The sequence below is a fragment of the Gracilinanus agilis genome, chromosome 3 (assembly GCF_016433145.1).
Source record: "Gracilinanus agilis isolate LMUSP501 chromosome 3, AgileGrace, whole genome shotgun sequence".
Taxonomy (NCBI): domain Eukaryota; kingdom Metazoa; phylum Chordata; class Mammalia; order Didelphimorphia; family Didelphidae; genus Gracilinanus; species Gracilinanus agilis.
The window spans coordinates 9,791,511-9,805,051 of record NC_058132.1 but is presented as its reverse complement, the minus strand read 5'-3'; the positions used below and the strand labels follow the sequence as shown (position 1 = coordinate 9,805,051).

Here is a 13,541-nt window from a genome sequence, read left to right as displayed (position 1 = left end):
ATGAGAAAGTGTTCCAAATCTCTAATAATTAGAGAAATGCAAATCAAAACAACTCTGAGGTATCACCTCCCACCTAGCAGATTGGCTAAAATGAAAGAAGGGGAGAGTAATGAATGCTGGAGGGGATGTGGCAAAATTGGGACATTAATGCACTGCTGGTGGAGCTGTGAACTGATCCAGCCATTCTGGCTGGCAATTTGGAACCATGCCCAAAGGGCTATAAAAGACTGCCTGCCCTTTGATCCAGCCATACCATTGCTGGGTTTGTACCCCAAAGAGATCATAGATAAACAGACTTGTATGAAAATATTTATAACTGCGCTTTTTGTGGTGGCAACAAACTGGAAAATGAGGGTATGCCCTTCAATTGGGGAATGGCTGAACAAATTATGGTATATGCTGGTGATGGAATACTATTGTGCTAAAAGGAATAATAAACTGGAGGAGTTCCAGGCGAACTGGAGAGACCTCCGGGAACTGATGCAGAGGGAAAGGAGCAGAGCCAGAAGAACACTGTACACAGAGACTGATATACTGTGGTAAAATTGAATGTAATGGACCTCTGTACCAGCAGCAATACAATGACCCAGGACAATTCCGAGGGATTTATGGTAAAGATGCTACCCACATTCAGAGGAAGGACTGCAGGAGAGGAAACATAAGAAAAACAACTGCTTGAACGCATGGGTCGGGGTGGACGTGATTGAGGGTGTGGACTCGAAACTACCACACCAAAGCAACTACCAACAATTTGGAAATTGGTCTTGATCAAGGACACATGACAAAACTAGTGGAAATGCGCATTGGCCATGGGTGGGGGAGGTGCGGGGGGGGGGGTGAAGGGGATAAGAGGAGTATGAATCAGGCAACCATGTTAAAAATGTATATTAATAAATGTTAAAAAAAAAGATAAATCTAATGGAAAAGTGTTTTCAAGAAAATAGAGTCAATGGTAAAATTAATGGTTCTGATTTAATGAATGTAACTATGCTTGGTGGTGTAAATGGAGAGGGAAGTGATGTGAAAGCTAGAGTACCAAGTAGACTGGAAATGGAAACAAGAATTAAACAAAATTCCTGTTACTTTGTTTCCATTAAGGCATATGCTTTTTATTTCTCCGGATAGGATATTGCATCCAAAATCTCACAATTTACTGCAGCAGAATTGGATGCTATAAAAGGTAGAACACCCAGATTTTTTGAGGAGCCAAACAAAGCCATTAGAGAATTTAAAAGAGCTTTTAGAATACACGATCCATACTATACAGACTTCTCTCTTTTGATGGAGGAATTACTTGCAAAGGGTGAAAGAAATCTATTCATAGAGGAGTCTAGGAACAATCCTCCATTAACCCCATGGCCAGAGCACTATGAGGAACTAGATCAGACCTCGGTGCCTAATTATAGAAATTTGAAGTAGGCTAGGGAATCAGTTATTGAAGTTATGGAGCGAAATTCAAAAAGACCAGATGCATGGTCCAGATTTGAAAAGGTAAAATAAAATATAGATGAGACTTCAGCTAGTCATTTAGATCTCTTAACTGAGGCAGCAGAGTTCCAATTGGGTTTAGATGGGTTTACTGGCAGAGGAAACCATTGCACACACCAAAAGGCTATTTGTAAACAATGCTCGTGCTGTTGTTAAAAATTTTTTTCAAATCTAATTGTCCAAACTGGGAATTGATGAGTCTGGAAGAGCTTAAAAGAAAAGCTTCCTGTGTTTTTGCTGCTAAGGATAAGAGTAATGAGGATAAGTATACAATCATTGAAGAGTTAAGGAGACAATTAAAGAGGCCAATGATAAAGCAAAGGACAGTGAAAGAAAAGAGGTAAAAGCTGTGGCAGCCTTAAGATTGGTACAACCTAAGAATCTATATGTGAAAGGAGATCTAGAGTTCAGAGATGTTAGCTCTTTAATAGAATTGTATACTTTGTGAGAGAATGTTGGTACAGAGGACAGTTCTCAAGACAACTAAATAGGAGCAATGGGTATCAAAGATCATATAATAATGGATGGAGACAAAATAATAACGTATCCATTGTGAAGTTTCATTGTTACTGTATATGAAAGTATTTCTAAAATATTCCATCTTGCAGTTACGACCAAATGGTGTATCCAAAGTCTGTTTCTGATTGTTTAATTTTGAAAACTTTTGTCCTTGGGAAATGGAATAAAAATCCATTTACTTATTGCTATCAGAGGAAAGAATTTATATTATATGTGTGTATGTCCCCTTTCCATCTGTGTTTATATCATGATTTGTTTTCTTCAGAGGCAGAGACTAATTTTGATATGAAGGAGATGTCTACAAAGCTGAGCCTTTTTGTGGAAGGATCTGGCCCTCCAAGAGACATGAATAAGGATCTCTGTGACTTCATTTTGAGAGAAAAATGTGATTCTAAAATCAAGGTAAATAAAAATCCAAAGATTGATTGTGAATTTGATGAAATTGCAGAGAAATTCAACCAACATTCAGTTCTAAATCAGTATATGAAATTGACCTCAGGAAATGACTATTGTTGGGATAGTGAATACATCAAATGCTTTCCTGAAAAAGTAGGATTTCATCAGTCACCTGAGAAACCTCCTGAAATGTCTATTTATCAAGGTAATGCAGAGAGAATCACCTATGGCTCGAGTTTAGACCTCACAAGACATCCAAAGAGTAAACATGTAGAGATGTTTTCTGTGAGTAAAAAAGTGGTAAGATCTTTCAGTCAGAACTCTGAGGTTGGTTCATATCAAATAATCCACTCTGAAGAGAGACCTTATGAATGTAAACAGTGTGGAAAGTCTTTCAAATGGAGGGGGAATCTTGCTCAGCATCAGAGAATCCACACTGGAGAGAAACCTTATGAATGTAAACAATGTGGAAAGGCTTTCAAACGGAGTAACCATCTTGCTTCACATCAGAGAATCCACACTGGAGATAAATCTTATGAATGTACACAGTGTGGAAAGGCTTTCATACACAGGGTGAGTCTTGCTGCACATCAGAGGATCCACACTGGAGAGAAACCTTATGAATGTAAACAGTGTGGAAAGGCTTTCACACAGAAGGGCAATCTTGGTACACATCAGAGAATCCACTCTGGAGAGAAACCTTATGAATGTAAACAATGTGGAAAAACTTTTATACAGAGGAGTCAACTTGCGGTACATCAGAAAATCCACACTGGAGAGAAACCTTATGAGTGTAAACAATGTGGAAAGGCTTTCATTGAGAGGGCCTCTCTTGATAGGCATCAAAGAATCCACTCTGGAGAGAAACCATATGAATGTCAACAATGTGGAAAGACTTTCACAGAGAGAGGCTCTCTTACTGCACATCAGAGAATCCACACTGGAGAGAAACCTTATGAATGTAAACAATGTGGAAAGACTTTCAAACGGAGGAGCCATCTTGCTGTACATGAGAGAATCCACTCTGGAGAGAAACCTTATGAATGTAAACAGTGTGGAAAGGCTTTCACAGAGAGGGGCAGTCTTGCTATACATGAGAGAATCCACTCCGGAGTGAAACCTTATGAATGTACACAGTGTGGAAAGGCTTTCACTGTGAAGGACTCTCTTGCTAAGCATCAGAGAATCCACTCTGGAGAGAAACCTTATGAATGTAAGGACTGTGGAAAGGCTTTCACAGAGAGGGGCCATCTTGCTGTACATCAGAGACTTCACACTGGAGAGAAACCTTATAAATGTAAACAATGTGGAAAAGCTTTCACCGTGTGGAGCAATCTTACTGTACATCAGAGAATCCACTCTGGAGAGAAACCTTATGAATGTACACAGTGTGGAAAGGCTTTCACTGTGAGTGACTCTCTCGCTAAGCATCAGAGAATCCACTCTGGAGAGAAACCTTATGAATGTAAGGAATGTGGAAAGGCTTTTACAGAGAGTGGCTCTCTTACTGCTCATCAGAGAATCCACACTGGAGACAAACCTTATGAATGTAAACAATGTGGAAAGACTTTCAAACAGAGTAGCAATCTTGCTGTACATCAGAGAATCCACACTGGAGACAAACCTTATGAATGTAAACAATGTGGAAAGGCTTTCACAGTGAGGGACTCTCTTGCTAAACATCAGAGAATCCACTCTGGAGAGAAACCTTATGAATGTACACAGTGTGGAAAGGCTTTCACTGTGAGAGGCTCGCTTATTAAGCATCAGAGAATTCACTCTGGAGAGAAACCTTATGAATGTATACTATGTGGAAAGGCTTTCACAGAGAGGGGCCATCTTGCTGTACATCAGAGACTCCACACTGGAGAGAAACCTTATACATGTAAACAATGTGGAAAGGCTTTTACAGTGAGCAGCAATCTGGCTAAGCATCAGAGAATCCACTCTTGAGGGAAATGTTATGAATGAAATAAATTCTCATTGCCTTTCTCTTAATGCTCCTCAGTTGCTTTATGTCAGAAAATCCCAACTGGAGAGAAACCTCATGAGCGAGGCTGAGCTCATAGTTGCCACTCTTAACTTTAACAGAAGAGGATCCACACTAGAGAGAAACTTTAGGAATTTTATTGTCGTAAGGCCTTCAGCCAGCAATCATCTTTTGTTTCCAAGGGTTGTTTCCTTTTGGATTGAAATATTATTCCTTTCATGAATGAAGAAAACATTGATATGGAGAGTCCAGAGCTTTTTTCAGTATGAGAAAGTCTTCTGAACAGACCTGTTCCAGGGATTCCCTGTTGGAAGGCTTTCAGCCAGAAATCAACTCTTCATATCTTCATAGTGAAAAAAACCTAATGGATATGCTCAAGTTTATGTATCCTTGATACGAGGGTGATCACTATCATTTGGACAAATGCAAATGATAAGTCTGAAGGACTAGCCCACATCTGTTAGATTGGCTATTATGACAGAAATGGAAAATGACAAAAGTTGAAGGATATGTGGTAAGATTGAAAAAGGAATAAACTTTTGGAGTTCTGAACTAATTCAGCATTCTAGGGAGATAATTTGGGACTATGTCCAAAGGGCAATAAAAAAGAAAAAGTAAAAGGACCTATATGTATTAACACAAAACACTTAAAGGTGTTCTTGAGATGACAAAAAATCGTAAAATTAAGAGGAAAGATCATTAGAGAAATGGCTGAGCAAATGGTGGCATATGATTATAATGGAATCCTATTGTTTTATCATTAATAACATGAAGGAGGAGCTCAGAAAATCCTGGAAAGACTTGAGAACTGATGCACACTTTTTAAATGTATATAATCAAAATTATACGTTTTACCATTTGTAATTTTCTGTATCTTTTGTTTGAGGTATGTGAGATTTAAATTAATGTCCAACTACTCCAAGTATTAATTTCATAAAGTTTATTAATAATCACTTGCAGTAGAAGGAATAAAAAGGAAAAACAATAATAAAACTAAAACATATATATGTTTATATATATATATTTCACAGTCAGGTACACACTGTGTTTGCCCAAGGAGAGGCACAATAAAAATGAGATCCATCTTCTTTTTAACTTGGTCATGATCCACAGTGTGAGTGCAAATGATTTTTACCAGGTAATAGCTTTTCAAAACAGTAGTATAGCAGCCAGTGCACAGGGAATATGTCTTTAGAACTTCCTGAAAGAGCTCTGGATCTTTTCCCAATGTAATCCTTAGATACAGTTGAGGCAGAAGGAGAAAGAGGGAGAGTTCATCCTATACCTCATGTTATACCAGAACAGGTATGGGCTTCTCATTCTACAGATTTTGTTCTATTAAAATCTGCAACTCCAGTTAAAGTAAAGACCAAAGGAGGTCCTCCACGTTGCCTATATCCTTTAAGCAAAGAGGCAGTAGCTGGTATCACCCCTATCATAGAATTGTTACTGAAACAAGGAATTATAATCCAATGTATTTCAGAGTCAAATACACCTATACTCTCAGTAAAGAAACCAAAATTGGATGAAAATGGAAGACCTTATTACAGATTTGTCCAAAATTTAAGGGTTATAAATGACTACGTGGTGAAGAGTCACCCAATTGTTTAAAGTCCAGCCACAATTATTTCATCAGTACCAAGCAGTGCCACATATTTCTCAGTGGTAGACTTATATTCTGCTTTCTTTTCAATACAATACACAAAGATTGACAAAAGATATTTGCTTTTACCTGGCAGGGAAGAAGTTTCTGTTGGAGTCAAGTGTTTGCCTCAAGCTTTCTACAAAAGCCCATTTTTCTTTTTGCAAATCCTTAATAAGGATCTAGAGACAATCAGACTTAAAAACAGCAAACCTGTCCATTTTGTAGATGAGTTGTGTAAAAGGGGACATAAGGTATCTAAGGCAAAACTTCAATGGTGTTTACTTGTGGAGATCTCTTTATCATCTCTGATAAGGACAGTTTCGTTGATAAGGAAATAAGGACAGGACAAGGGAGTTGTCTTTTACTTCATGCTTCCAGCTCTGGCTCCAGGAGCATGGAGTTTATTATATATATTTCAAGACTCATTTCACACAAAAGAATCCCCCTGAAACTTTGCAGATGCGCAGAAGTTACAACACAAAACATTGGCTTTGGAATAGACCAAGGCCAAGGCTGAATTTTGACTAGGTTCTTATCAGAAAGCCAAGTTGGGGAGTATCTTGGCCTTGGCTATAACAGGTAGCAGCATTCCTTGCTGTGTTAACAGTGTTAACCCTTTAAATTCAGGTTTGATAGGAACTTAAAGATTTTCAGTAAGGCCATAATACTTTTCAAGAAGAAATCACAAGGATCACAAAAGGGGTTAAAAGAGGAGTCTCAGATTTTTATCTATTCTCTTATTGGCTTCCCACATTTACTGAGAATTGAGTATTTGGGATTTGTTTTATCTGGGGGTTCTAGAAGCATTTCCCAAAAATGTATAGCAGACATCCATTAGCTAAGTGCCCCAAAGCCTAAGAAGCAGCAAAGAGCCAAACTGGGTACAACAGGATTCTGTAGACAATGGATCCCTGGGTACAGTGAATTGACCACATCACTGACTGATTTAATAAGAGATGTAGAACCTGAACCACCCAAATTAAAGCCAGAACATCTACAGGTAATAATTAAACTTAAGGAAGCAATTCTTTCTGCTCCAGTATTTGGGATCTCAGATTATGAAAAGCCTTTTGTGCTATTTGTGCATGAGAAGAAGGGCATAGCTTCAGGTGTTCTTGCAGACTATAGGGACAGAATAGGAGAACTGCATGATATGGGACTTCTAGTTCAGAGTGAAATATATAAATACATGAATATATAAAGAATTTTAATAAAACCCTAGCAACACAGCAATCATGAATTGGTCTATTTACTATAATTTTAACTTCACCTTCTGCAATTGAAGTTTTAGACAAAGAGTCATGGTTCCATTGCTCACATGTTAAAAAGGTTCCTAGAATAGTAGAAGGAGAAGAAGAAGGATCCAGAAGAAGAAGATGGAGTGATAGCTGAAACATTATCATCAGGCAACATGTCTACAGTCAAAAAGATCAAGGAAGAATACAATGTATCAGACATGGAGGATTGAAGAAAGGAGACATCATGGCAGGATCTTAAAGGAAGTACAGCAGACTGTACATTAACAGGATAATGGACTTTTTTATACAAGGATCTACTACAGAAAAGGATAATCGACTGATATGTATTTAAACTGTAAGGTTTTGTATCATATTGCACACAGCATTTGTTCACTATAGATACATGCATCAGTATATATTACAACACAGACAGAGGAAGAAGATAGAAGAGAGACAACAGACAGCATGGGAAGAGGAGTATCTGAAGATCTGGTGAGTATAGTTGCATCCAACATATACATTTAGGACACATTAATTAAAGGATATTCACATTAGCTTCATGAGGTCTTGCCTGGATGAAATGTATTTGGGATATTTCACTCAGGTAACATCAGTACACATACATAAGAATATAGATTTTTTTTTTGTTTTTTAGTATTATCAGAGGGCAGAGATTTTCTTACACAAATGTACATATCTGTAACATACTCTCTATACATTTATATTTTGTATATAGAATAGTATCGTTGTTTAACTTAGGGTAAATGAGTGTGTAAATAGGTGTGTAAAATAGTGTAAATTTTGTTTAGGTTTTGTATATTTCTGTATGTTCTTGTATATTTATGTAAATTTCATTGTGAATAGTTAAGAGAGTGCAAAAATTTATTTTTTATAATCTGTATATATTTGTAAATTTGTACAGAATTTTTAAAATATCTGTAAAAATGTGTGCATAGTAAAGGTTCCAAGGATAGGATTTTGTTAGGATAAGATAGTTACAATGTTTGACAGATTGTTATAAGATTTTTAGATACATTAGTGTTACAGTGAAAAGTTGTTATTTTCTTTTGGAACTATTTGCACTTTGCATTTTGAATTTTGCAATTTTGATGTTCTTTTTGTGTTTTGTTGCATCTGTATGTTGAGTTTTACTATTGGTTTTGCAACTTCTGTATTTGTTTTCCATTATGTAATTGCTTATTGGAATTCCCTTTTCCCTATATTCTTTAGTGTAAGGCAGAGGATAGAGAGGAATAGATAGGTAAGTTTTAGATAAGAACTGTTGTGGGTTTAGGTAAGTAAGATAGAATGGGTTTTGAATAAGGGGAGATTTAAAAAGTGATGAGCTTATGACAAATCTATAAAGTTGGTCATATGCTCAGAGAGCAGAATGTAAGGATAAGGGATAGAGGGAAAAGCATAGATTAGCTTTAAGAGGAAAAGAGGAGAACTTAGATACACATCCTGGGAGAAGATTCTGACAAGGGGAAAAGGATCTTGGGAGTTTTCCTGGAAGTAACTGCTACTCTGGATCTAGCTTTTACTGAGCAGGTAAGGAGGAAGTTTTTTCTCTGGTATTCCTTTGAAATCCATATCTTGTGGAAAGTTTAGTGATTTCTGGGTTGAAGAATTTGCCTTTGGAAGAGATCTGCTTTTTCCCTGGAGTACAGAGACCATCTGCCTGAGATCCATCTACCACAAATACACTTGGTGAAGGTAAATCCCAGAGTTTGGTCATCTGGGACTTTGGGTATACCTAGGAACAATACCAGGTTTTAGGTAAGGGCTCAAAAACATCTGTGAGTCCTTCCTCTTTATCCTTTTTTTGATAATCTATACTAGTTAGGTTAGTAGATAGATAGCGGGTTTTTGGGGTCTTAGCGATAAGGAGTTTAGAGTAGCTTGAGTGAATTCTCAAGAAGAAATAATTCACTGTGAGGTGAAAGAGGTTGGGTGAAGATTAGATCTAGTTTTAGGAACCTACCTATCATTTTCCCTTTACTCCTATTATAAAATTAAACTTTGTTTCTAAAGCCCAAGGGGTTTGTGCTTTACTGGCCTGGAGAGGTTATCATTTCCCATCCATCTAGGAAGGATTTTTATTTCATAATTATGAGAGAGTTAGAATATTTTTCATGTGCTTATTGACAGTTTTGATTTCTTTATCTGAAAACTGCCTTTTCCAGTGCCTTGCCCATTTATCAATTGGGCAATGGCTTGATTTTTTGTACAATTGATTTAGCTCCTTATAAATCTGAGAAGTTAGACCTTTGTCAGAGATTTTTGTTATAAAGATTTTTTCTCAATTTGTCACTTCCTTTCTAATTTTGTTTGGATTGGTTTTGTTTGTACAAAACCTTTTTGATTTAATGTAATTAAATTTATTCATTTTACATTTTGTAATATTCTGTATTTTTTGCTTGATCTTAAATTCTTTCATTTTCTATATATCTGAGAGGTATACTATTCTTTGTTCCCTAATTTATAATTTCCTTCTTTATACTTAAATCATTTACACATTTTTAATTTATCTTGGTATAGGGTGTGAGATGTTGATCTAAACCTAATCTCTCCCATACTGTTTTTAAATTTTCCCAGCAGTTTTTGTCAAATAGTGGGTTCTTGTCCCAAAAGCTGGGATCTTTGGGTTTATTGTACACTCTCTTGCTGAGGTCATTTACTCCAATTCTATTCCATTGATCTTCCCTTCTGTCTTTTGACCAGTACCATATTCTTTTAATGCTCACAGCTTTATAGTATTTTTTAAGATCTGGTACTGCTAGGCTCCTATCCTTCACATTTCTTTTCATTAGGTTTCCTTGATTGTCTTGATCTTTTGTTGTTCCAGATGAATTTTGTTATACTATTTTTTAATTCTATAAAAAAGTTTTTTTGGTAATTTGATAGGTATACTATTGAATAAGTAAATTAGTTCAGGTAGTATTGTCATTTTTATTATATTAGCTCATCCTGCCCAAGAACAATGAATGTTTTTCCAATTGTTTAGATCCGGTTTTATTTCCGTGAAAAGTATTTTGTAGTTCTGTTCATATAATTCCTCTGTCTGTCCCAGCAAAAAGATTCTCATATATTTTATACTGTCTAGAGTGATTGTAAATGGAGTTTTTCTTTCTAACTCTTGTTGCTGATTTTTGTGGGAAATATATAAAAATGCTGATCATTTATGTGGGGTTACTTTGTATCCTGTAACTTTGCTAAAATTATTAATTATTTCTTCTGACCTTTTAGTTGATTTTCTAGGATTCTCTCACTATGCCATCATTTCATCTGCAAAGAGTGATAGTTTAGTTCTGGATCAATTTTTGTCCCCATCAAAAGGCCAAATGAAATATTTTGTGTTCATTCAAATCACTCTAGACCATTGGTGGGCAAACTACAGCCTGAGGCCAGATGTGGCACCCTGAAATGTTCTAAGGCAACTCTTTCGAAGTTTCATTGCATTGTATCCTACTAATTGTGTACTTCAGATTAGGAATAATGTTGCGCAGGCTGGATAGAACATTTCCTTTCCTTTCCTTGTTGGCCCCCTCTTTAAAAAGTTAGCCAATCACTGCTTTAGACAATATAAAGGACACTTACTGCCATTAATACCAATTCCATGTACTTCAAGTACAAAAAATAAGAAAGAAAAATCAGATATCCAATTGTAAATATAAAGAAAAACAATAATAAAAATTAAAAAACACAGGAATTCATAGTTCACATTCCACAGGACTGTGTCAGCCAAATAGGGGCATAACACAAAGTTTTTTAAATCAAAAACAATTTCTAAACACTGCATCTGGAATATCCTCTGGGATCTCAAAGATAATTCCTTCATTTTGTTCTTGCTCATCATCCTATTGGCCAAGGAACAGCAATGGATAATGTTTCAGAGATTGTTTGGGTAGATGCAGGTAGATTTTTTCCTGCTTTATCATATTGAATAGTTGCCCCAATTTTACATAAAAAAATCCCTTCCTAGCAGGTTCAAGGGACATTCTGGGATTGAGAGGAATGTATATTCTGTTCTGAGAGGCCCTAATTTTACCATTTTTTATTTTAATTTAGGAACCCCATCTGACCAGTTGCACCTTTGATTTGGACAGAACCCATGATTGTGTTGTTCTCTGGAGATGTTTTAAGAACAAATCTGGTGGTCCCTGTGTCTATGAGAGCAGGATAGATTTCATTTCCCACTTTGATCATGACTTGTGGGTCATTGTTGTCAGTGTCTTGGTATACTTGAACCATTGGTGCCTCTATCTCTATATTTCCCATGTCCCATTATTGTTGCAAATTGGCTACAGTTTGTTCCAGATCTGGACCTTCTGTTTTGCTCTTCAGTTTCAGTTTGTAATGAGTTTGCATTCTCTTAATTATCCGTTGGTATTACAATGATGTTTTTTTTTTACTGCTTTGCTGTTTTGTTTCTGCACTGGCATGGTTTGTTTTCCTAAGGCCCCCCTCTCCAGACCAGGAAATTTCCCAGCCAAAAGTCCCCTCAATGGTCACTATTCTCCTTTTGAAGTTCAGCTGCTGGAGCCCAGGGAATGTCTTTATTTTGGCAAGGAGGTTCCCTGTGCTCTTTCTATTTTCCTTAGCTTTGGCCTGGGCACAAGGAAGAATTTCCCAAATTATTTCTGTGCAAAAAAGGTCCAACCCCATAGCCCATCCTCTTCCATCTGCCTCCTCATTCCCACCCCTCTCAGCCCTCCCACCCCAACCTCATAGGTTTGATCCTCAGAAACAGCCCAGAGGAAGTGTCTGATCCAGGATCCCCTCTGACCTCCTCTGCTGAGAGAGGAAAGGAGGTGGCTGGTAGTCCTGAAGGCCAGGTATAAACCTCCCTCCTGTTCCCCATGAGGAACACTCAGAGGACCTGGGTTCAGATACTGACTTTGACATGTGCTTGTCTCTTGAGCCTCAGTGTGTTCTTCTGTGAAACAAAAGAGTCAGACAAGGTGATATGCAACGTCCCTTCCAGGTCCATTCAACGATCTCAGGAGAGAGTCCTAACACACACACACACACACACACACATGCATGTCCACTCTCACCCTTGTTATATGTTTGGGAACCAGCATGGTGCCAGAGGATGCAAGCTCAATGAGCTTAAACTCTTCAGTCCTGTCATGTATTTCTGCTCCAGCTAGGGTGGGCAGGATGGCTCTTCTACAACCCCACCTTTGGGACAAGCTTGGCTAATTTAATATTTTTCCAGTAATATATACATTGGTTTTCTTTTCACATACAATGAGGGCCAATCCCTGGGGTGCTAGTGGCATGGGCATTGTACCCCCAGAACTATAGAAGTGTTTCAGGCAAACTATAAGCGGGGAAATTCCTTTGCTCCCTTCTAACATTGTGATTCCAAAACATCTGATAACTCCTATAAGACCCAGAGAACTATTCTCCTTTGATTCTTTTAGATGGGCAAAGAGATACACCTCCTCCATATCAACAAGTTGTATCTCAGACATCCATCTCTCCCCTAAACTATGAGTCACCCCCTATGTCTTCAGGCAGACCTGGTCAGATGAACAAACCCCCAACCAAATGCCTGAGTATTTACCACTCTAGAGTCACATCTCTACTGTTTTAAAGAGTATAAAATCCCTAGAATTGATGTCATCTGGGAGAAGCTTTTCCATCCATGCTGTCCTCCCAAGGAGCAGGTCTCCATCTTTCTGTTCCACCTTGCTATCCTCCAGGCCATATTCAACATTACTTTCTAAATAAATAAATTTCTCTTTATTTTTAAGCTAAGTTTGGGAGTCTTGCATTCTTGCAACAGATACCCTTCCTGAACACCAGGGGTTCACCTCTGTATCCTACAACACTAGCAAGAGTGGCTTCAAAACCACAGGGCCTTCATCTGAACCCCATGACATGGATGGAATCCAGATCTGACATGGAATCCCCCTCAGACACTTGGTGACTGTGTAGACTTGGACAAGTCACTTCATCTCCAATTTATTTCCCCATGTGTAAAATGGGGCACCAATGCAACAAGATACTTGTGACAAATCCCTGAGGACCATAGAAATGCTGGCTGTGATGAATTCCTTTCCTGTGGAATGAGGGATACAGAAATGCTGCCTGAAACCCAGGGAGAAGAGAGACAGAGAGAAGCTGGGCTCCAGAAGGAGGGTGTGGACAGAGGGCCAAGCTGGACAGGCTGCTCAGGACCAGGAAGGAGCAGATTCCAAGACATGACCAGCCCCCTGGGGTCAGGGGCTTAGCAAGGGGAGGGGATGGTTTG

At 37.9% G+C, this 13,541-nt stretch overlaps 2 protein-coding genes across 2 annotated transcripts in view; one reads left to right on the top strand and one right to left on the bottom strand.

The window, feature by feature from the left end:
- LOC123239025 (zinc finger protein 260-like) overlaps positions 1 to 4,356 on the top strand; it is a 70,993-nt gene extending 66,637 nt beyond the window's left edge. Inside the window, exons 5-6 of the mRNA XM_044666298.1 lie at positions 2,273 to 3,145; positions 3,314 to 4,356. Coding sequence (XP_044522233.1) covers positions 2,273 to 3,145; positions 3,314 to 4,356 — 1,916 coding nt within the window. The remainder of the gene's footprint in view (positions 1 to 2,272; positions 3,146 to 3,313) is intronic.
- Positions 1 to 13,541, bottom strand: part of LOC123240724 (zinc finger protein 850-like) — a 264,052-nt gene that overhangs the window by 149,486 nt on the left and 101,025 nt on the right. The window lies entirely within an intron of this gene.